The sequence below is a fragment of the Epinephelus moara genome, chromosome 22 (assembly GCF_006386435.1).
Source record: "Epinephelus moara isolate mb chromosome 22, YSFRI_EMoa_1.0, whole genome shotgun sequence".
Classification (NCBI taxonomy): domain Eukaryota; kingdom Metazoa; phylum Chordata; class Actinopteri; order Perciformes; family Serranidae; genus Epinephelus; species Epinephelus moara.
Genome location: NC_065527.1, coordinates 8,707,777 through 8,733,216, shown reverse-complemented (window position 1 = coordinate 8,733,216; position 25,440 = coordinate 8,707,777). Strand labels below are relative to the sequence as shown.

Genomic DNA, 25,440 nt, shown 5'->3' with positions numbered 1-25,440 from the left:
GAGGTAGCAGCCCTGAGATAATGAAATGTATCTGGAATGTGTGACCCTGGCCAGTAGCGTAACCAGATCTGGTGGTGGTGGTGGTAAGGAGGGGAGAGGAGGTATGGGGGGGCAGAGTTCATCCCTCAGTCACACACTCTCCCTGACCCACTCTTCTGTCATTCTCAGACCTCAGGGTTTCACCAACCGCCTGGTTGGCAGGCTTCCTTATTCTCAGGCCTCCAGATGCTAAACACAATATACAGCGGGGGGAAGAAAAAAAAAGAGAAAAAGCTCACTCACTTCAGACTGGCTTGCACACACACACACTCACACATCCTCTGTGGCGAGGTGATAGCTGAGGAAGAGAGAGTAAGAAGGGGAGGGGAGATGGGGTTGGGGAGATAGAGGAAGGGAAAAAAATGGATGCATCTCAAGGGCTGCCATGGTTACTGAGATCCACGTGGTTGACACATTAGAGCCGACACAGTCCCTCCCCCCTGTTGCTGCCATCCCTCTGTCTGTCTCTCTCTCGTGGCGGCCTCCCTGCGTGCTTGGCAGGGTCACGGTGCAGTCAGCTACTACAAAAGAAGCAGCCCGTCATTGTTACAGGAAACGCAGACGCACCAAAGCCGTGTGCCCCCCCCCCCACCCTTCCTGCTCCACCACTGCTTTAATTACACACTCAGCCTCCAGGCCTTTTGCACTGAGGACTGAGACACATGCACATAGTAGCACGGAGAGTGGACAAACACAAAACAGTGAAACCTTGAACTTTTTTGCCGTCCTTCCTGAGTCCCTCATGTTTATGTTTACATGCTGAAAACCTCGTCAGTAGGAGCGCTGCACATTCACTGCTCATTCAGGGCACAGTGGGCTTCTGATATCTGAACAGGGTCATGGGAAAAGTCATCTCTTCCCTTTTATGTGTAAGATCAAGTGAAATTTTCTCTGCACAGTTTCTAAAGGGGTTTCTCTTCCCTTTCTCCCAGCTCAGCCTCTGAAAATGCTGACTTGACTTAACTGAGCCCAGAAGCATATATCAGAGAACCTCTATCAGAGCGCTTCTATCTGCACGTACACAGATGACAGAAAGACTGTAGGCGCACCAACAAAATAAAATCTAGTTTGACTCGTCTCTGAGACCACCTGTAATGACTCCGTGCTGCAGCACAATGGAGTGACAGCAGGAAATGTTCAGGTGGTGAACAAGGAGACGGACAGGTGGGTGGTGCTGACGCCTCAGCCACCTGCCCAGAGGCTCCCACCTGCATCCGGGGGCTGCGCCGAGCTATGAGGAGCTTCTGGGAAGTCCACAGATGGCTTGTAGAGAGGCAGCTCCGGCCCCAGCTCCAGGTTTGCAGGGCTGAGCTCAACCATAAGGGGGCACTCCCATCCCACTATGAGGGAAGAACTGGAGAAAGGAGGAGAAGCAAGGCAGGCCCCTGCCTCATACAGCAGCAGCAGCCATTACAGGGCTTCACATACAGCACAAGCTGACGAGAAACTCTCTATACACAGTTGGAGCGACCTATAGGAGCACCACACAACTCTGACCCTATCTGCACGATGATACAGATATGAGCCGTTGAGCAGATGGCTCGAAAAGTATTAAGTGGATGAAATGAACACGTCTGAGTTTCGTTATCTCATTTCTCCAAGATGTAGGCAAAGAACACACGTGGATAAGGAACACGGCAGTAGGGTGACACAACGCTCAGAGCCTTGGAGCACCCTGCTGGGGTTACATATCTTGTCTGGAGTATCAGTGCCACAGACACAATGTCTACTACCTCCACTGATGAGCTACCTCCAGCTCTCCAGAGATCACCATTACACTGCTACTTCATCACCAGCAGCCACGTGGGAAGGATAATAACACAGACAAAAAAAAGTCCAAGATGAAAGAGTGAAGCAGCGTTGTTCAGAAAAACAGTCTCGTACTGCTAAGGCATAAAAAAATACAATTCATTTGACACTGATCAATACTGTTCTGCTTTAACATTCCTGTGTGATGCAGGCTCGCAGTCAAAAAAGAAAATAAAGGCCAACTATGAATCTTAATCAATACGTAGGGAGTTCTTTTTTAAACGCTCCACATTTGCCTAATTGAGCTTCTCTGTGGGGGTAACAAAAAAAGGGGGTGTGCGAGGCACACAAACACTGCAGCAGTGTGTGTGGAGCTAACACAGAGTAGATGAAGGGAGGTGGTAGAGGGGAGGAGGGTGAGAAGGGGGGGGGGGCGTCTGATTGCTGTGAATAATGGGGAGATGGTGTGTGCGTGGGGGGCCTTTTGTAGAGATCACAATAGTAGCAGGGAGTCCCAGGGCAGCGCACAGATGCCCAAGTGAGGCAGGCAGCTGCCCAGCCTGAGGTGAGGGGTGCTGGGATACGGAGGACGAGGGGGCTGGAGGGGCTTGGGGTGTGGTGGGGGGTTTTGGTGGGTGGGGAGTCTCCAGACCCCTACAGCCAGTCTGCCTGCTTTCCAGAGCAGCAACGCCCCTCCCCTCCTACTGTCACACACACACACACACACACACACACACACACATACATAGCACTTCTAGGGGGCGCTACCAAAGCACCCGACACCACCAGTGAATTAACTGGGGAGAGGGGAGAAAATATTATATAGAGGTTATTTCATAGAGTGAGAGTTAATTTCATTGTGAGGCCGGTTTCATCCATCCAGGCTCAGCAGCTTGTTCCAGCGAGAGCAGGAGAGAGCAGAGGACAGACAGTGCTGCAGTCAGCCACAGTCTTTGTGCTGCAAAACTAGCTCAGCCCAGCAGAAATGGAGGCAGAGGGGAGGGGCATGGGAGAGTGTGTGTGCAAGTGTGAGAGTGTGTGAGTGAGCGGAGAGAGCAAAAGGGAGAGGGAGAGTGTTCTGTGTGTGTGTGCTGGTGTGTGTGTGTGTGTGTGTGTGTGTGTGTGTGCGAGCTCACAAGAGCAAAACAGGGCTCGGGTTTTAGCAGCCTGAGAAACAATTCACTGAAGCAAATGCAAAAACAACACACTTTGTCAGCAGATTGAATTTTCTCAAGTACATTAATTAAAAATCACATAGAGGAAAGAAAAGGGGTGAGACAGAGAGGGAGCAGGGGAGAGAAACAGACGAGCTGGGAGGAGGGAGGCGAGGAGGGGAGGAGGAGGGGGGGGTGAGAGCGAGTGAGAGGCGCCCTGGAATCTGAATAAGACATGTGCACACAGGAAGCAAGGGCCCCAGAATAGCAACAGGAAACTGGCCCCGGACTCTGAATACTGTCAGCGCCAGAGCCTCGCAAAACAAGGCTGCGCTGCACAGCGTTATGAAAGCTGATTTACTGAGAGAAGAGAGAGAGAACGAGGAAGGGAAGAGGAGGAGGAGGAGGGGAGGAGGGCGCAGGCAAGGCAAAGAGAAAACGAGAATATGGACAGAAAGAGGAACGGGAGAGAGGCAGAGAGTGAGATATATATTTATATATATATAAAAACAGAAAGAAAGAGAGAGATGCAGCAAAAAACAGAGTGTAATATTGAAAAAGGCACAGAGGGGGTTGGGCTGGGTAGGAGAGGAAAAAAGTGGGCCGGCCTTGTCAGGCTGATTGCTCCAGAGCTATGTCGCAAAAACAAGCTTAGCTGCAGCAGGAGAGCAGAGCTGGGCTGGGCTGAGCGCAGGGAATGGGGATTGCAGGAGGGGGGACTCAGAGTTGATCAGCACCAAGACTGGAAGATCTCTTGGATCCAGATCAGAAGGCTTGGCACACAACATTAAAGGTCATTAGGGTGGGAGGGTGGTGGGTGGGGGCTCTGTTGTTGTGATGTGGGTGGTCTCGGAGCTTTGCAAATGCACTCAAGACTGAATTCAAGCGAGGGTGGGGTCCTGATAGACAGCGATGCAGTGATAAATTAAAAGGTGAGAAGACTAGGACCTCCAACGCATCAAAAGTCAACTGAGTGACAAGCAAGAATGCACGTCTTTCATCATTATACCACTCCACTTAGAGGCTTCTTATCTCCCACATATTATACTGAAGTTGTTAGTTTTAAGTAGGGCTTAATAATGAGTACTGAGTCTACTCCATTACACCCTTGTTTATAGGCAAATAAAGTGCATCCCTGGCACAAATAAAGAAGACAACGTGAACCCTTGGCCCTTCCTTAAAGATGAAACCACTCCAGACGAAGCCTCTTATTTGGAAAGGCAAGATGAACGGGAGGGTGGAGGACAGAAAAACAAACTCCGGCATGAGTGTGTGACCAACATGTGACCTTCCTCTTGAGTCTGGAGCACATTCAGACACATCAGAAAAGAGGAGCATCACAACTAGTGGGCGGTTCTGAGTGGGATTAGCCCCATAGTGGAAAAAGGGTGTACAAAAGACCTGAGGAAGGACAAGAAGGAGATTAAAAAAAGGGGAGAAAACAGAGTGGAGGGGGATGGTGGGAGGGAGGGAAGTTGGTGGTAGTCTGGTAGCTATTCCCTTTCCCATGGCTTGACATGGAGAGGAAGCATCACTTCCAGGGACCATGAAAGCTGAGGCCTGCTTTACTTCTGCTGGAGCCACAAAGGGAGGAGATAAGTTGTATCAGCTTCAAAGAGCTTTCATACAAGATATTATAACTCTCGTCCCTAAATAAAGACACTTAACTCACTATTACTTTGTAGACTGAGCAACACCGATGTAGTGCTGCTAGCAGGCCCAAACACAACTACATTTCCCACATTGCAACTGCATCATATCTTATTTTACTTTTGACATCATCAGGGTCAGGACTTTGCCCACCAAATCTGTATTTTTTGTACGTATTTTTTAAATCCATCATCTGATATAAATCATTGTGCAAAGAAACCTTTCACTCTGCATTCAGGCAAAATTTCGCATATGAAACAAAATGGTAAGACTCATTTGCTCACTTTCTCTCCTCAGAGGAGTTACCTCCCCGCCTGTCGCCAGTTCCTGCCTACATCTTGCATTTGGCACCGTAGCTACCTGAAGGGCCTGAGCTGTCCTCTCTCTCTCTCTCTCTGTCTCCACACAGTCGCCTTTTCTCTCTGTCTGTGTGCGGCTCTCATCTTCTAATAATTCCTCCTCCTCGTCATCATCATCATCCAGCTGAATATCACTATCTTAGCAGGCTATCTGAGCTGGGAAATAATACTATGCATACCATTCCCCCACGTTAAGCCACATTTTCTTAACTGCTTGTTGGTCAAAAAACTCTCAAGGCAGAAAATCGAACCAGCTCTGAAAACTTTAACGATGGACTAAAGTTTTGGAGTCAGTGTGTAAAAGTGGTTGACACAGCGTGAGGTCATATTTATTCTTAAACATGCGACAATTTTGGATGGAAAATACAGTGTGCAGAGGCCTTTATTTTTTGCGAACCTTTTAAGGTCCCTCCAGAGCTGCAGAAGACATTATACAATTGTTCAGCCAGTGAGTGCCCCTTTAATCAGCAACTATGGTTATTCATTATAGAGTAAGTCAATAATGTGACGCATTTGATGGAGAACAGTACAAAATAATGTCTCTTTCTGTCCCTTCTCTTGGCTCTTAGTTTATTTCCTTTCCTAGAAATGGCATTATTGTTGTCACAGGAATATTTTAAGACTGCACAGACTACTTTACAGCTGTTACTCACTGTAAGGTCGTTAAGAATCAGATACCTGACTACTAAAAGTGTAAGCAGGCTTCAGTGAAGACAACAGCTCCGTGGAGCCGGTGTGGTAAATACTCAACAGTTAAACTGTGCATTTGTATCCTGGAGCCAGAAACCAGCTCAACCTGCTCAGCTAGTTCCACTATAGCTGCCTGCTCCCTCCCTCCCTCCCTCCTCCACCTCTTATCCACAGTCCCTTTCTCAAGCTGACTGTTGCTTTCCTACCTGCGCCTTCCAGCAGGCGCTGAGCCTCCTGTACTCCTTTATTCCCACCTCAACGGCGGCCTAACAGACGTTGGGTTTTTAGCACCTGGCTCAAACAGACCCATCTGTGCTCTGGATGAGGTGATGTCTGGCTGGCTCTGTGCAAAAGCTACTAAAGTAGCTAAATGGCGCTTACCTCTCAGCCGCTGTTGGATCGGGATTCAAACATGTTCTGAGGCAGATTAAAACAAATGCGTATGTACAAATCACTGCAGGTGCTTGCAAAATAAACACCCTTCCCCATCAAATTAAACCTGTAGATCTGTCGCGCACATCCTGTCAGGTGTTATTTTAGTTTGGAGAACGTGCTTCTTTGATTAGTTTGATACGAACTAGTTAATTTAAGATACAATACCCAACACTTCCTTTTTGAGTACAGGTGCACAAATACATATTCGTACTAGTCACTGACATTAGATGCAATCTCTGCACATGTAAAAGTATCCTTGGACAAGACAATGCACCCAACTTGCTCCCGATGGCTTTGCCTTTTACGTGTGAGCGTGTATGAACGCTTAACTGAGTAGCAGGTGGCACCTTTACAGTAGCCTCGGCCACCAGTGTATGTGAATGAATAAATGTGGCATGTCGTGTTAAAGCGCTTTGAATGGTCAGACGACCGGAGAGGCACGATACAAATGCAAGTCCATTTACTCTTTATGTATCCACCACTGAATGGAAAACGAAAAATTAAGTGATATAGAAAATATGAGCCGGACAATAAGGTGCTCTTTTGTAAAGCAAGGGGATAAAACTGCTTATCAGGGTATCATCATCTGGGTGCTGTTTGAATCGTTTTAATGCCAGTGACAATATGATATCTGTGTGTCAGCACAAGTCCGATGTGACACTTTATTATACCCTAGTTTGACATATGAGCATGTTTTGTAACAAAATGAGCGAAAACCTTTGAATTTCCTTAATTTCCTTTGACACAAAAATATCCAGCAAAACCTCTGCCTCATTAAACTTTCTAACATTATCAGAATTTTTTGATGCATTTATTCTTAACATTTTAACAAAACTAAAAGGCGATCCAAATTAGCCACATTTTAAAGCATTTCTGGAGCGTTTTCAACATCCATCATGGAACAGAAACGTCCATTTTAACAAAAGTAACATTCCACATCGACTCCAGTTTTTTGGACTGCTTAGTGAAGCGAGATAAGAATCAAGCGAGTATTGACAAGATGCCTCAACAGCGCCTCTGCGCCACTGACGTCTCAAGTCTTGCAAACTGGGGGTAAGCATGTGGACAATAATGCCATGCCAACTTTGGATTCTTGACAGTGTTTGGCACTGAGTGCTTTGGACAAATTTCAGCTGGTACCACGAAAGTGACACTGAGCCCTGCTGCTAATGCGGAGTACATCTTCAGATGTTCAACAGGGTTTGGCTTAATGAAGCTTTAACAGTCACAGATCCTCGTCTTAACTACTTCTATGAATTAAGCAAACAGCAGCATCAGAAACATTTCCTGCATTTCGTGGCAGATTTCACGTGCAGTTATTAAAATAGATTGATTTTCAGGTGCAAGAGATAGTACTGGTGCATATCTACTCATAACACCTGTAGGAGTCGGTTCAGCTGTTTTGACAGAGGCTGTCGGGGTTATACTCACAGCTAGCATGGTCTAATCTGCACACTGTGCCATGTGCACTCCACAGGGGTGCGAAGGGAAGACGGAGAGGAGGAGAGGGAAGGGGATCAGTTCATCTCTACCTTAGCCAGATTAATGGTTCTCACAGCCAATCACAAAGCACCAATAGGGAATCCCCGAGAAGTTGGAGGGAAATAAATAAAAATAGCCCGAGCCTGGCCTGCTCGGCCAATGGCTGAGCCCACAGAGAGATGTATAAATAAATAAGAGAAATAAATAAAAGAGGAGGGAAACACATCCTGAGGGCATCCCCTACTGGCATAGACAGCGCTGCCTCTCATCCCTCCCTCCCTCTCAGCATCTCCCACTCCAACCAATCACTCACACTATTTGAAGTTATTTGCTTGCACTCCCTCAATCCCGCACCTCACCCCCCCCCTCCACCCCCTCCCCTCGCCGCCGACTCCGCTCTCTCACTTTCATTCTCTCTCATTAATGATCTCATTTCTCACTCTCCTTCCCTGAGGCCCAGAATGAGGTTAGCTCCGCAGTCTGACCTATAAACACTGCCATGGAAACTGCAACGTGTTACAGCGAGACACCTCTTTAACAGGGAGGATGGGGGGGGGGGTGGGGAGGGAAGGGGGTTCTCTCACCTTTATCTTAGCCAGAGGGCTATCACACACCAGCTTTACTTCACTTTCAACAATCCTTTTCCTGGCAGAAATGTTTTTTCCCCCTCTCAGGTTTTTTTTTCCTAACAAGTCAGTAGAAACCTGCACTGCTTGAACATGCTTTAGTCACTCTTGGCATCAGCTTGTTGTTGTGTACTGTGTGTATGTTGTCTTCAGAGGCAGCAGAGAGACGGGGCTAAATTTAAAAGATAGCAGTAGGGATGCAGATTCTTACTCTTGTTACCTCAAACAGTTAAAAGATCCGTTCACACCTTAAATTTGTCATTACTGCCATTAATATGCAGATTTTAGGACAGGAAAATATATGCGCCAACTGAGGAAAAATATTTATCGAAAGATATGTTAGAATTTTATGCAGAGTAGACTTCAGTATCCCCAAACATGTCAGTGATTTAGCAGACATGTCAACAGAAACAGTAAACAAAGCTGGGAATCCACCAGTGGCCAGAGTCCAAAGTACTGAATACTGACCCTTCTCCAGTAAAGCACGCAATACCCACAGTAGTTCTGGCTTTTAGAAACATAAAATGTCCATCATGTTGCTCTGAATAGGTTAGTGCAGCTGAACTGAAGTGTTTGGTAGTCAGTCATTTGCAGTGTGGGCCCAAAAATCCAATATTTACCCACATTTCTATGTGTTTTCTTCTTCTCTGGTCACACTGTGACTGTGCCTACTGTTATGGGGCAACTCTTTCTGCTGTCGGGTGATGTTTGATTGTGATTGTTTTGCGTACAGGGGTGGTTGGTGACGTCCGCTGCATAACAACAGTTCGATTTAAACAAGAATTTATTCTATTTAACTTTAAACCCACCTTCATTTACTAACTTGTTAAGAGAAAACAATTAGTGTTATGCGTTACGGGTGGCTAGAAATGATTATGAATTAATTTACAAATACCAAAAATCTGTTTCAAATCAAGACACGATTTTAAATCTAATCATGACACCAAAAATGGCATGATAGTGAGTCACTAAAAACTGGTTGTTAAAGGTCCAGTGCGTAGAATTAAGGAGTATATACTGGCAAAAATGGAATATAATATAATAAGTATGCTTGCTTTGGTTATAATAACTTAAAAATAAGAATTATTGTGTTTTTGTTACCTTAAAATGAGCTGTTTAAATCTACATAGTTGTTGAGTCCGCCATGTTGCACCACCATGTTTCTAAAGGTTGCCCAACCATTTGCGTTTTTGCGTCAGCCACCGTAGTTAGCAGCCCCTCTAGGACAAAACCTTACATTTTAATGTGAAACTGCTTTATTCAGTGTTTTTACTAGTTTTAATCACCTGCTCCGTTTGTTTCTGAGAGGAAGACACCTCTGTGGATAACTCCTCTCCTCGTAAAAACCTCCTGACCGTCTGTATTTTAAGTTATTTGAAGAAAAAGGTAAGCACACATTAGCATTTGGTGGGCTAGCAGCCTGTCTCCAGAAAGCCAAACAGCATCAGGGAAACACTGATTACTGAGGTTAAACTGCTTTATTTAGTGTTGTTACTGATTTTAATCACCTGGTTTGTTTGTTTGTTTCGGAGAGGAGGAGACCTCTGTTGATAATGGTAAAAACCTCCTGAACAATGGACACTGAAAGAAGTCTAACTGGAATAGTTTATAGCTGGTTGCTATCTGCAGTCGACACTGCTAGATGCCGGTAAATCCCACACACAGCTCCTTTAAGTCTGAATCCATGAGCGCTTTGCTTACATACATAGCAAAATCAACAGTTTTATTGAACTTGGGTGCCGATCAAGGAAACATCTGAATGAGATCTGGTCTGAAATCTGTTCTAGTCAAACAGCAGTGCCTCCTATCTGCAGACGCAGGGCAGAGGAGGCGGCTGTAATGACACTAAGAGTAGGATGATTTCCGAGTGTAGTTCTAGCACATGCCCAGTGCCCAATTTTTGACACATGCATAGGTGCATAAATTCAAGATAAGTCCCCCATTCACTATCAAGAACGTTATTAATTATTGTCTTTTCTTTCCTGGCTGAAGGAGAGGATAGACTGGTCAAGATTCAAAACTACTTAGAAATCTCTAGTTGTAGATTTAATAGGATTTCTGGCATTGTCTAAAGGCTATAAAATACATATCAGCGGTGCAAACTATGGAGGCCAGCTGATGAAACCCCAGCATCGAGCACAAGTCAGATGTTAAGTGAGCAGATGGAGTTCTTACCGGCAGACTGGATGGCCGGGCCTGCATGCTGTCTTCTTGACTGCTCTTGTTGGAAGCCATGGGCTGGTTGGAAGGAGGAGCGCTGGACTGGGAGCTAAAGGAATCCTGGGAAAGTTCCTGATTATGGGGAAAAGCAGAAGAGAATTCCACACATGTAAAAAAAATAAAAAATCCCAAGTGTTTTTACTGCGTATTGGCTCTTTCCAATGTACAGCAACATAAAACAAATGACAGATCGCCACTGGGCTGGATAAATGTAGTGTGCCGTGCCACACGCAACTGTGATTTGAATACTTCCTGTATGGCATGACTGTGTCACCATAGAGGAGACAGGGAAAGGGAATTGCTTACTTTACAGCTGTTTGCCTGTTTAGCTCACTTGTGGCTTCATCATCTTTCTATCTGTGTTTTTTCATGTAAAACGGGAGTTGTTGTGTTCTAAATCCTACTGTTGATGCTGTTTATTTAAAGGGTTACTCCATTATATTTTGATTTTTTTTGTTGAGGTTTTTATATCATTCTGTATCTTTCCAGTAGTGTTCCTGATGTATTCAAATCTACAAATTAAAATTTTGGTCAAAGGAGGTACGTTTTAGCAAAAAAAAAAAAAAGGTTTCTTTCTCGGGCAGTTCTAGAAGGCTTTTTCGCATGTTACCTGGCATAGGTTTCTGTGCGATCTTGCTACATATAAGTCGATTTACTGCTGTGGACGCCACGTTAGTTTGGTTACGAAAGTCACACAATTACGAACAAAGTTAACAATCAAGGCAGCAACTCCCGTGTTTTGTGAGGTAAATTACTGTTCCTGGAAATAGCCTTGTGACTTTGAGGAGAGCAAAGAAAACAGCTTTCGGCAACAAGTTAAACCGGTAAAATAATCTACATATAGCATACACTTCACTTTTTAGGTGGTCCTTTTTAGGAAGCTAAAATACATTTAGCTGCTGCTCCTTCAAAAGAAATAGTAGTTTTACTTTGCAGAAGTTACTCCTTAAAACTGCCCCTGATCGGTTAGTTAGTTTGTGTTACTGCGTGACTTTCGTAGCCACAGTAACGTGGATCAGTGCTCTAACCTACATCACTGATTTTTGATAACAGTTGAGAAGGAGTTCAGATTGGAAAAACATGGAGAAGAACACAGATGGACCTGCCGTGCATCAAGCCCTTCAGATATGTACACCATTTTTGGACCACTTGTATTATGGAAAATTAAGGGTGTGATGATTTCAACTGTCTATTACACAACTAAGTCAATTATGACCAAAAAGGCACAAAACAAAGAGCGAATGGAAGGTTTTTACTGAGAAGCAGCTACAGACCATTTGCATTAACATTGTAAGGGACGTTATACTGTATCTCTGCAGCATTAAAAAAGTACAGCGGACATAAAGAGCATGCGTCAGCTCAAGAATCTGATAATGCAGACAGAGATGGAAACACAGACAGGTCCAACAGGGCACATCACATCATAGCTAAAGTGTGCTAACAGAGTTCTGTGAGGTGTTGTTACCTGTGGGGGAGGTGGGAACCTCTGATATGGTGACTGTTGTTGCTGCTGCTGCTGTTGTTGTTGCTGTTGTTGTTGTTGTTGTTGTTGTTGTTGTTGTTGTTGTTGTTGCTGCTGCTGCTGCTGCTGCTGCTGTTGCAGAGGGGGCGTCTGGGAGTAAGGTGATGGTTGACCCTGCTGGCCATGACCTGGAGGTTGCTGAGCTTGAGGAGGCGGACCTCCTGGTTGTTGTTGTTGTTGCTGTTGTGGTTGTTGTTGTTGTTGCTGTTGTTGTGGGGGTCCTTGCTGCTGCTGCGGCGGCGGCGGTGGCTGCTGCTGCTGCTGCTGCTGCTGTGGGGTTTGCTGCTGTGGTGGCTGCCCTGGTCCGGGGGGCTGTTGGTAGCCAGGCTGGCCCTGAGGGCCCTGCTGACTTTGGGGTCCCTGTTGCTGCTGAGGCTGCTGCTGTTGGGGAGGGACATAGGGTGGCTGTCCTGGCTGAGACTGTGGGGGCTGGCTATAGGGAGGCTGACCTGGAGAAGGACCATGGGGACCTTGGGATTGTTGGTAGGGGGTTCCAGGCTGCCCGTGTTGGCCAGAAGGCTGTGAAGGGTGGCCCTGCTGGGAATAGGGAGGTCCAGAGCTGCCCTGGGGTTGACCAGCATATGGGGGCTGCTGCTGGCCAGGGTGAGGTGGGGGGCCGTGCTGACCATAGTAGCCCTGGCTCTGCTGGCTGTAGCCACCCGGCCCCTGTTGCCCATAGGCTGACATCTAGATGTGAAAACAGAAAGATTGGTCATCAACAATAGCTCAGCTTAAAACGAGGAAGAACAGAAATGTGAGCAAATAAAACCCAGCACGGTTGAATTGGCTGTGAACACAAACAGCTTTCTTCTGTTTTACTACAGGTTTACTATCCTGAGCCCCTTTGTGGAATATCAATCACTACCTGAATACAGTCTGTGCACTGACAGGATCCTTTCTAAAGCTGTAAAAATACATAAAAATAACCCAATATCCAAAGTCACCTCTTTGATATTTTTACCATTCATTCTCAGCGGAGTAATCAGAGCATCTCTTCATCTTACTCACAGATTAAAAGGGAAAGACAACCGTTGTGTGTGTGTGTGTGTGTGTGTGTGTGTGTGTGTGTGTGTGTGTGAGAGAGAAGAGTGTGATCCTCGCTATAAACTGATCAGTCAAAGCGCATAAGAAAAACCATCTAAGTGTTGGAATTCAGCCGTGTATCGCTTTAAATTACAGCTGGGGAAATAAAAATTGAGTTTTGACTTCATCTCCTTGAACTTCAATATGAGGCTTTTCATATTCTACCCGATCCAGAGCGCGGAAAGCCTTTCAATACAGCGATTTCGTTTCATTACCCTCAAGGAGCATGGAAGGAGAAAGTGCTGACCTTGTGAGGAAACACAGTAATAAAAAAAGAGGAGGAAAAAAAAGCCACGTGTTGTTTTGGGAGGGTTCTCAGCTCCTCAAGAATTCAAAGGGAATAAGAGATAGTAAAGAATTGCCACACATTTAAAACAACGTGAAGTGGTTGTATTGTATCTGTCTTACAAAGGGAGGGAAGCCGTTTTCTTCTCTGCATGGCACTTATCGAGTCCACGGTCAGACACCAGGCAGGCCAGTATGAGATAATCACACCACACAATGGGCACACGACCACAGACAGCGGACGTAAAAGAAAAGGCTTCACTCTACGGGATTCCCTGCATGCATTTGTCTGTTAAGACGGACTGCCTGGCTGAGAGGGTTCAAGAAGGGTCTTATTCCTAGCTATGAGTGAGTAGCTTCGGCAAACTGGATGTTTGCTGTTTTCAATTGGACGACGCAGTCAGAAAGTGCTGCCCACTGTGCCCGTACACACAGCCTGAATCTTCACCAACTTTTGCTCTCGAGCATGAAAATAAACCAGACAGTGAAAAATTGATGGCCTGCTCTCTTAGAGCCGGTTCCTCTTATAGGTTTTTCCTCAGTTGAATTTTGGTTCCAGGTGGAAAAGATGCGACATTTTGGTTTTGTTCGGCTCCAATAACACTGATGTTTAAATCATCATGATCAATAGGAGTGTTAACCTTTGCAAATCCTATGATTTGATTCGATTCTGATTCTTAGTGTCACCATTGATTCAAGATCGATTATCACAACACTGATTCTTGATTGAGAAAAAGAAAGTGGTGCACTTTTTTCAGGCTCTTACGGCACTGAAACACAATATATACATGGCTTATGCTAACAAAACACTTCACTTAAGTCATGCAAAGCTAATTACTAAGTTCTAACATTTTCGAGGATAAACCACAAGAAAATTCTGGTGTGTGCGCACTGTGTATTGTTGTCCGGGTGCTGCACTTTGCTCTTGCAGTTTGTCAATATTACAACCTCATTAACTGTAATAAACTTGATGTTTAGCATTTGATAATTGATCCTGAATCATAGAGGGTGAGAATCACAATTTTATGTCAAACTGCTTTTTCCTCTGACCCCTAATGACCAAATTTATATGTAGAGGTGCAGGAATGAGTCGTAAAACCCTGAAATGAGTTAGCATTGTAGCACTCCGGGTTCCCTTGTCTCAAAGTCAATGTTTCTTTCAATGGGCTTTTGGTTAGTAATTAGCCTGTTGTTCACATAAGCTCAAAAGAATTTCATGTACTGTTCGATTAAGACACAGTCACATCAGTAAATACCCTCCCTCGTGAATTTTGAAGCTTTTAGGTGTCCTAATAAGGCGGTTGCTAACAAGTGACTAAATGAGGCGCAGCGTCATCACGCCGAACACATGGACTTGTTGTGGTGACAAAATTAAGTCACATGACCCTGGTGAAGTAGCCTGGTGTTAACTTTTTACTTCTAGCCATTACGCTTCAAAAATCAAAAATTGGTGTTTATTTGTAAAGATCATCTTGCGCAAAACAAATACATATCATAACGTTAATTTGCCACAGAGTTTATTCTCTGCAATAGTCCGAAATCCAATGGAATTATCCCATAGGTCTTTTCACAAGGGAACCACGGCAATGCCAACTTCAGTGGCGGCCTACAAAAAACAAAGTTATCCCTGTAGCTACCACAATTCAATAAACCCTGTGTCATGTTGCTCTCCTGTCTCTCCCCTACTGAGACCGCCAATTTGGAATTTGCCGGGAGTTACATGGGAAGATCAATACCTCTATTACAACAAATAGCTGGTTAGCTTAGCTTATCATAAAGACTCGACTCAGAGGGAAAAGTTAGCCTGCCTCTATACAAATGAAACAAAATATATCACATTTGTTTGATGTGTATAAAAATATGTGGTTTTATGGAAGAATATATGTGCAACTATTTCTATTTCAGCTTTGGACAGAACAAGGTTAGTCTTTACCCCTGTTGGAAGTCTTTATACTATGCTAAACAAACCATTTCCGGGTGTAGTAAACACGAGAAAGCAGCATGGAGGTTACGTCTTTTTCATATCTGCTATTTATTCCCTCGTAAAAACTCAGTGCAGACTAATTTAAGATGATGTCTGAGCTCTGCTTGGATGGAGATAGACGGAATTCATGAAGGTGGGCCATTGCATCGCACCACAAGACAGCCGACAATTAGCACGTCCACCTGCGTGTTGTATTTTGATCACTTCCAATCGCAGCCCATTAGAGCTGGAGCCAATATTTCTCCTAGGAACAACTGCAGGTTGAAGTCTTTTCCACTAAAGACAAAAGCTAGTTGGAGTTAGTGGGTTTTATGTCCAGTGGGTGAGGGACTTTACTGAACGGAACAATGTTGTATCAATTTCTTCATCCAACTCTTGTCAAGAAAGTAATATGCTTATTTCCCCAAATGTCCAACTATTGCTTTAAGTACAGCTACATCCATCAGCTCCACCTTTAGCTAAAAGCATAGTGTGCCTTTAAAGAATCAGCTGTACCTTTGCAGGCTGAAGTGATTACTACCCCACCATTTCCAGATCATGACTAGTCACTATGAATAAGTAACTGGCTTGCAAACTTCCCTGCACCTGAGGTCAGATGAGTTCGCTACATAAAGTCACTATCATCCGTACGCTACCATTTCCACCATTCCTGCAGCAGTAAGTCACAGACCAAATGAACGCTCTACTGCCTCAACTAACAGGAATGTAAAAAAAATTATTAACTTGTGGTCCGGACTTCAAACCATGCCCTGCATCATGACTAAGTACCACACGCACTCAAAATGGCCCTGTTCATTTATAAGAACTTATTGGTTTCACCTGGTTTCAACAGACTTTTTTTTACTGACAGCAGCAATGTGGTTTGGGTCTGGTGATGCCAGACTCTACCCATCAATTCCTCAGCTCACCCAGCAGCACCATAGGTTGTGGTGTTGGTTTGGAAAACAGTGCCACCCTGTCAGTATCAGGCAGGACAAATCCCTCAAACTGTTCTTAGTATGCTGCCCTCCAGACTCCAATGGTGGTTATATACTTATGAGTTCACATCCTCATTACTCTGATTATAAATGCATTGTCTTATACATTAATTCTATTTAAGATAAGGAAAAAGGTTGTTCTTGTTATATCAACAGTCAACCTTTGCAGAAATGTCGAAAAAAAAAAGAAGTTCTGATCAACACATCAATGTGGTTAAAAAACCTTCCATGATTCATCTCATTTATCCAGATGGTAAAAGACGGAGGAAAGATAAATTGAAATCACCTAGAAGACGTTCCACCACACAGGAACATTGGTTATGTATGGTTACAGAGAGGATGCAGGGATGTTCATCTATATGAAGAATAACTGACCTGCTGTCCATACTGTATGCCGCCCATAGCGCCAGGAGTCCGGTTCTGCATCGCCATGGGATACCTCTGAGGGCCAGGAGGTCCGTAGCCTTGCCCTGGGTAAGAGCCTCCCTGCTGGGGTCCTGGCCCTGTGGGAGGTCCTTGCTGCTGCTGGGAGTAGGGGTTGGGTCCTCCATATGGCTGGCCACGCATCTTCCCAACCTGGTCCATTGGGCTTGGAGGCTGGAGGACACACAGAGAATTTGCAATGTCTCAGTAAGCTAAGAATGGATGGCTGGCTGGAGTAGCAACTCTAGCTTTAAAACACCGTAGAAAAGGTTTGACTTTGGAGGTACTCGTTTGTCATTGCTTTTGAGGTTGATGGTTTTGGTGTGTCTATAGCCCTTGTTAGGCTGTGCAGTCACATACCCTAACAACCTATAACAAGCTCTATAATAATGCAACTGACAGAGTATTGTTCAGAGCCCGGTGATGTGACAGGAAAACATGGGAGAGCCAGAGTTATTTTGGGACCTTTTTAGTTGGGTTTCTTGAAAAAACATTACTCAGCAACGAACACAAATGATGACTCCACCGTTTCTTCACTGTGTCGTGTAAGCATCATCTCATAAACCAGTCACAGTATAATCAAGCAAATATAGAACAAAAAGCAGAAGGGGGAGGGAAAAAACAGTAGTGGATTTACTTTCCTACTAGAAAGGGAAAAAATTGGCCATGAATGAATGAATGAGCCCACTATATCCGCCAGGAGTGTTTCCCTGCCCAGGAGATCATTGTGCCAGTGGGTGGATACTGTTACAGCGGAGACGTCGGGGAGGGTTTCTATGAAAATAAGCTTAAGGAAGTGGAAGTGTCTGCGGTGGCTGGAGCTGGCCCACCCCTCAGCTGGAGCCACGTCAGGACAGAGGCCGGGTTGGTGGTGGGGGCTGACCTTGGCCAGCTTGGAGTCGGGGAGATCCACATGGCCCGGGCAGGCAATGTTAAAGGCCAGACGGCCTTTCTGGCTGGCGAGCCAGGGAGGGAAACGGAGAGAGCAGAGAAAGAGAGAAGGGGGGGGGGGGTTCGTAATGAGGCAGCCTCGCCTGTCAACAGCTGGAGCCAAGGTCATAAAGTGTCTGATGCCGTGTGTGTACATAAGAGATGAGCTTGGTGGAATCCCCCCAAACACAACATTAACCCTCCAGTGTAACAAAAAATAAAAGAGTTGAAAAAAAATTCTATTGAATTATAATGAATTGGTCATTCCCTGGAAATAAAAAAAAAGAGAAAGGAACAAAATTCAAGCCAGGGCCTGTCAGATTGTCTGCCTGCTTGGCACAATCTGATGCCATCAACTCATCACACCGCTGGCAACCCGTGTGTTCCCATCAAACCCACCGCAGCGGCATCTGAAAGTGCGAGCCACAATGGGGGCTTTGAAGTAGCAACACCTCCTGGCCTGCTGACCTCGGGCAGCAGACACAAAGCTTTCATTGCTTCCCACGGTTATTAATCTGTGTGTGTGTGTTTTTTTTTCCTCCCCCAAAAACCTCTTTTCCTTGGTTAAGGGAGACAACCACCAGGGCTATTTATAGCCAGCGAGACGGAGAGGGCAGTCTGCCGAAAATGTAACAGGTCCCAGCTGCACTGCTGTTTGAACCTGGGCCAGGCCTTGCTCTTCCTGGGCTTTAATAAAGCAGCAGGCTTTGGCACTCTATGAATGACAGTGCTGCAATGAGAGAGAGGAGGTCGGATGGGGGGTGGCTCAGCAGGAGCGAGGAGTGTGTGAATATATATGTGTGTGTGTGTTGGGGGGAGACTGTAGGTGTTGCTGGTGGTGGTCGGGTGGGGGGGGGATCAACAGGCTGTCAGGGCGGTCAACCAGCTTTATCCAAGATAACATATTCCACTCCAGGTTTTCCCTGTAGCCTCCCCCAGGCCACACTCTCCTGAGCTCCTCCAGGTTCAGGAGTATGTGTATGTGTTATGTTGTGTGTTATGTTGTGTGTGTGGAGGGAAGGAGGGAAAGAGAAGGGGGGTGTTACTATGTTCCCAAGGGTCATTACCAACCGCACCTTGGGGGGAAGACGTAACAGGCCCCGGTAGGCACTCTCCTGTGACCTCTAATGCACTTTTAACCCCAGTCTGAAAGGAAGGACACCACCCCCACCTGACATCATGCCATGATCAGAGTCCGCACAGCACACCGCTCAGCCTAAAGATGACTGGTGAAGCAGACGCGACCTCGATGTGGTTTTTAATCCATTTCAGACAGGTGTATTTGTCCAATTACTGCAAACAACAAAAAGTCGTCACATTCCCAGAAACAAAGCTGGAGCGACTTCTCTCACTGGATAGAAATGCACTATAGCTCTTTCCTAATGAGCTGCTTAAGCAGTTAGGCAGAGCCTCCTGTGTCATCCATAAAGTGTGCCATAGAGGCCTGAATCACCCGCTAACGTCCTCCAATCCACATGAAAAATGACTAGTATGCTAACAAACTACAGAACAGCAACACTAAAGGTAAAATCTATTTCTCATTTAGACAAAAATCTCCCAGCGATGACCGGGCCATAAAACAATCAACCTTTTTCCTCACCAATTTTGGTCGATATTTCGCCAGCGGTGAGAATATTTCTACAGCGGCCTGTGTGCCCGCTTTTTCATTAAGGAGCCTGACAGCTCAGGCCTCGGCCCAGCAGGGAGAGAGGGGGAAAGTACAGCTCGACTACAATCAGGGTTTCCAGCTCCCTGAGCCACGTGGAGAATCAGCGCCGACGCTCCCAAAACAACTCACTCGTCTCTCTCATGTCTCATTTAACAACCACTCTAAAGATGGAGATAGTGGTCATTTAAAGAGGTGATCAGGTGGGGAAAAAAACTCGATTTAGACACTACTACTCCAAATAATTAAACTCTTTTATTTAGGGTAGCAGATCCTTGAAGGATAATTACAGTTTATAAAAAAGCAAATAATAAAATACCCATATGTGCACAACAAATAGGTTATAACATGCTAAATATCATGTAAGAACATTCATAACATAAGTCAATGAGCCTGGTATAAATTCAAGGAATCCAAAAATTAATTAATAGTAATTAATTAATATTTTTTCTTGACAGAAATATAAAAGTGTTCAAGAAATGTCTGATAAAATTAAACCAGGGCTGACCCAAATGTCTCTAAGTTTCAATCTCTACCATGGTAATCGACATCCAAATCAGTATTCGAATGGTCCGATTTGTTTGTTTTTTTTGCCAATAAAATTTGCGGAGGAGACAGTGTTCCCAGCACAATCATCGACCCCTGCTTCAAGCAACGTGGAAAAGGAAGAGATGAGACGAATCGCGGACAGCGACAGTTCTCTTTGCATCGAGTGATGAGGCCTGTACAGAAACAACAGTAGCAACAGCCAACCTTCCACCCATTGTTCCCTTTCTCCATCACTCTGTCACACACATTCAGCAGTGCAAAGTCCTTCTAAAGGTGGCTGATTAACGTATATAAATATGACTGATCACAATTAGCTCCACCAGGTCCCTAGAAGCTACGAATATTCTTGGGTAATAATAACCAAAGCTTCAAAGCACCGGTGCAATGGTATTCGAGATAGCCATAAATTAAGCCACCCATACGCTAATGTGTACGGTAGCCTTACAATGTTAAAACCACATTCAACACGACCATGAAGTTATTTTTCAAAACTTGCTGTCACTTTTTTTTTAGCTCTGAGTTCACTACATAACATTAGCTACAATAGCTGTATGGCTAGTTGACCCAGCTAATGCTAAGTAACATAATCTTAGCCAGCGTTAGCGGCTATTTCATTAGAAATAATTGCTTTAATGTGAATAAATCTGACTAAACATCACGTGACTAAAACTTTATCATATTTTCTGACTGAGTCACGTCAGATTTTCATCAGCAACAATGACTGTTTAACACCGCTACGACATCAAAGTCCATTGATTGAGAAACGGCAGAAATTACAAACCGCATTTAAAACATGTACAGAAAACAATGACCACAGTGGAGATTTGTGTTTTGTGTATTTCTTTAGTTTACACTGTTAGCTTAAACTTCTACGAAATGTTTTAAACCACTTGTACAAAGGGTTTGACATGTTGCTGACCAGAATTAAGAGTCCTTTGTCAATTTATTGTTTTATTTATTGACACTTTCTTGATAGTAACTGTTTTGAAACTACCTCAGATTTGTCAATGTTACGCTGTTGGGCAAATATTTGTCATCTTCTGACATAAAAAATAGTTTAAACCAGAATCATTCTTCAACTTTCAAACTTGAAAGAAATAATGATTTGACATTTATTGTGATAATTATCTTTATTGACTGATGTGAATTTTTTATTGTAATAACATTTTTGGCCGTAACGCCCAGCCCTGGTTAAACCTGCTCAAGAGGTCTTGTTTTTTACTCCTCGACCTCATTCGATCATGTTAACACATCTGTGTGCTGCAGGCTGGGATAGAGCTGTGGCCAGTCTCCTGCTCAGGCCTCCATTGATCTGTTTACCAGCATTTTAAATTGTTCACATCTGACACACCGTTACGCATCCTCCGAGATCCCAGAGAGCTTTGGCTGAGGCATTTATGAGTGTGTGTGCTTTAACCACACTAAACAACCTCTTCTACTGCATCTTGTGTATAGAGGTCAGGGACTGCTATAGAAGGCTCTGTTCCTCCTTCTCTTAGCGATAGAATGAGTGGCTCTTTAGAAGTGCGACGCCAAAGCTGGTGCACTGGTGCTGTTGAGTAAAGACCTTGAGTGTCTGAATTTTTTTCCCACGTTTTTCCACAAGTCTGAACTTGGGAGTTAAATCATAACCGATAACGTGACATCTATCGTTGTTTGTACTTGTAATATTTAAAGGAATTATACTTTTTAATGATAGTGTTGAGATTAAAACTTTCAACAATAAATACTAAGATTCAGCAAGATCTCCCACATTTGTCAACCTTCAAAATGGATGAACTTGTTATTTGCAAATCAGTGCAGTTGTTTGTTGCGATTTGTGATGTGTCAAAGAAAAATGTCAGGGCCTGGAGGTGGCGAGGGCAAGACAGACACAGTGGAAAGACGATAAGGCATGCAACAGTAGAGCGGAGTGGAAGTCTGAGTCCTTGTGCTTTTTAACACAAATAACTGCAATCGAGGTCTGACACCTGATGACCTCCCAGCTACTGGTAAAACTTGGCTCAGTTCAGTGAATGCACATTTTAAATATTGAGGGGGACATATCACCTGCATCCTCCCTGAAATCTACATCTGCGGCCTGTTTTAATAACTTTTTAGTTTCTGGTATTTACAATCATTTACAGAGCAACTGATCACATTAGCATGCTAACAAAACAAGCTAACAAGTATCTGAATTTTTTATCCAACAAGCACCACTGTGACATCTTTGGAATAAAATACGCACTCTTTTTTCTTCTAAATAAATGTAAATCATACATCACAAGTAAACTGGCGTACCTAATATTTTTCCAACATATATTGGAATAATATATTGCCCTCAATATTATGCAGCCGTAAATCAGAATCTAAACATTTCCAGACTATGAATGTCAATTTTTTTTTATATATATATGATAAAATGCATGTGACTAACAAAAGTCTGCTGTTACGATGTGCAGGGAGATTCCCTGACAGACACACATCAAAAGCCACGTGATAAAAAAACATTTGCAGCAACCCACTCATTTGTTTCTGAAACTGTCTGGCTGAAAGGCTGATATTTGTTCCAAAAGGTTAATGGTATATTATTTTATAGATATGAAATGAAAAGATCATTCGCATTACAAAATGTTAGAAACCAATACTGTGTTTTGAGCCAATATTTTCCTTCTTATTTAAGCCACTCGTACAAAAAAAAGCAAATTACAAATGAAAAATATTGTAACTACTCTGTGTTTCCTCAAGAATTTTAATTATGAAACACATTTCAGACAAGGTTACTAAAACTCTCATTTCAAGGATAGCATTTTTAACATAATCATCTATAAAAATTCAGGGATAACTGACCTATTGCTATCTGATTTTCAGTAAAAGACCAAAACATTGCTGACATGTTTCCTTCTCAACACAGACTACAGGTTTATGACGAACTTTCCACACGCAGCAACAAAGTCTGAAACATGCACACTGGATGGCAACTCAGCTAAGAGCACTGTCTCTTTATTTCTGCTCAGTCATCTAATCAATTTCTGGAGGAAACTCCTTCCCCTCCCTTTTTTCTCTTCCATAAAAAAATAAATAAATAACCACAATTAGCACGTGGCTAATCTGCATAGAGGAAAGCCAGAGCACTCTTGGCAGAAGAGGTTGCACTGAGTATATTGTGTCATGACTGGGCTGCTGGTGGATATTGCAACTATTCAAAAACTGTGTGTGTGTGACATGGGGATAGGGATTTGTAAGGGGTTGGGGAGGGTGATGGGGGGGTCTGGAGCAGTGCCTGAGAGCGGAGCTAGAGTCTACGGGGCCGAGCGGAGCAGATGGACCGAGGGGGGTGGGGGGCAGACGATAAACAACTGCTGCTAATTTAATCCGCCACACGGCCACATGGCCTCGGCTCGGCGCACACACCATTGTTCTGCGTTAAAGCCCTTCAACACGCAATACACCAGCGATAACACACGCCGGCTAAGGCCGCCCTCATATGGTGGCGGAGACACACACATCACATGACAGAGAGGGACAGGATATCCTACCCTTTAGCACCAATGTCAACTTCAGGGGTGAGATTTGTGAGGCACTTTGCATTTAACAGCTCACTTCACATTAATGCTGTTATCCATATTCACAGTGGGAGCTGCCCAGTATGACCAGTCCTCACCGTTTAAGCACTGAACACTCCCACTGCAGAAGTGAGGAGATAAGTGCTTTGCTCCAGGACAGGCGACTGTTTCTCAGCCACTTTCTCCACTGACATTTTCCCAGTTTCACGAGAAGTCATGCTGACAACATTTCTCCAGACTAACACCTTTAAACTGAGGTAGATACTCCTCAGAGATAACAGACGGCAGAGCTGGGTGTTATCGCTCAATGTCTGGGTAGAATTCAACAAGTTAAAGCAGGACACACTATTTGTCCATCCAACAGCCCAAACAAACCAAAATACTCAATTCACAATACTTAAAGACCAGAAAAAACTTATTAAATTCTCACAATAACAAAGCTGCATCTGAGCAGCAACAGCAGTGAGGTACTCTAAATATTCAACGCCTCAAAATAACTTAATTAAATGAGCTTTTGAGGAAAGTATCCAACTGTAAGTAACCAAATAGTATAGAGAAAACAAAAAGCCTGAGGGAAAAAACAACCAAAAAAGCCATGTTCTCAATTAAGCAATTAGCCTGCCTTCCCACTGCATCAACCTGAGAAGCTCCAACTTTGAGCTGTCCGCTGCGTGACTCTGGATAAAAGCATCGAGGACCTGGCTTGTGCCTGCTTGTGCTATCATCCACATCGAGCAGAGGCAGCGGCACCCTACTCGCCCAGATGTTCACCCAGCTGTTCCAAGGAATCCAAAAGATGTTCAGGGAGGAGAGGGAGAAGGGAGCTCGCATGACAAAATCGACTTTCACATCTCTGAGAGATCCGGGGAAAAAAACAAGGCTATTTGAGGTGAACAAGAACAGAAACAACAACAGCGACAAACAGACGAGAGTTAAAAAACACTTGCATGATTTAAAGGTGGGAAAAACTGCTGCTCACACGGCCTGTTGCATTTCTGTGCACATTATTCCCAAAGACAAGCAGAGGTCGATGTCACATATATTAGAGATATTCTTCGATCTGTTCAAATTCAGTTAGACAGCACAATTTTTTAAATGTTAATGCTATAAACATTTTTCTGTCAATAGCTTTCATTATACACTGACATTCAGCATTCACACAGGCAGAAACAAACCATAAAGGCAGCACAGACACCAACATCTACACTGTTAACTCAGTAAATGACCAAAAGAAAAATCTTAACTCAAAGTCCACTTCATAGCTTGTGTCCGAGTTTTGAAATGTATCTTTGTCAACTATTGCCCTGACAGCATCCGCCAGGAATGAGTCCTAAAACCCGTAAATAAGCTAGCATTTTACCACTCCTGGTTCCCTCGTCTCAAAGTCAATAGTTTTTGGCTAGATGCCTATAATAAGGTCTGTGGTTAACACAAGCTTAAGAGACTTTTACGCTTTGTTTTCCGTCTTGAAATACATCAGTAAATACCCTACTCGTGAACTTTGAAGCTTCTACCACGCCGAACACGGCATCACAGCCTTGTGACTGTGGTGTAGTTCCTTTATAGCCTATCATTTTGCTTTTTACTTCAGGTGATGGCATTAAGGCTTCGATAACCATGAAAATGGTGAACAAAAGGTGCTAGCATCATAAACGTTAGTTTGCCAAAGAGCTTAATTTCGGAAATCCAATGGACAAATCCCACAGGCTTTTTGACGATGGAACCAATGGAAGGCTTATTTCCTCATCAACCTACCTAAAAACATCATACCTGCCGGACTCAATGGAGGTCTGACGCTAAAATGCTGGACTATCTCTGTAATTTTAACATCAACAATGTAATTAGCATCACATAGAAATGATATAAGAATTCAAGGGTGAAGTTATACATTTAGCAGAAACAGATCCAAGCAATCACATCACAATAATTTTAATAAGTAAAATTATTAGAGTAGTTCCGATACCAATATCAGTATTGGAAGAGCTTCAGATACTAGCTAACTGCGGGTTTCAGCAAATACGCAAGTCTATGCACCTATCTGATACCATGTAATTTATTCATATACTCAAAAG

General features: G+C 44.1%; 1 protein-coding gene across 1 annotated transcript in view; it reads right to left on the bottom strand.

The window, feature by feature from the left end:
* Nucleotides 1-25,440, bottom strand: part of arid1ab (AT rich interactive domain 1Ab (SWI-like)) — a 57,530-nt gene that overhangs the window by 16,934 nt on the left and 15,156 nt on the right. The window contains exons 2-4 of the mRNA XM_050034602.1: nt 16,631-16,852; nt 11,870-12,613; nt 10,360-10,476 (exon numbers count right to left, since the gene is read on the bottom strand). Of these exons, the coding sequence (XP_049890559.1) occupies nt 10,360-10,476; nt 11,870-12,613; nt 16,631-16,852 (1,083 nt within the window). The remainder of the gene's footprint in view (nt 1-10,359; nt 10,477-11,869; nt 12,614-16,630; nt 16,853-25,440) is intronic.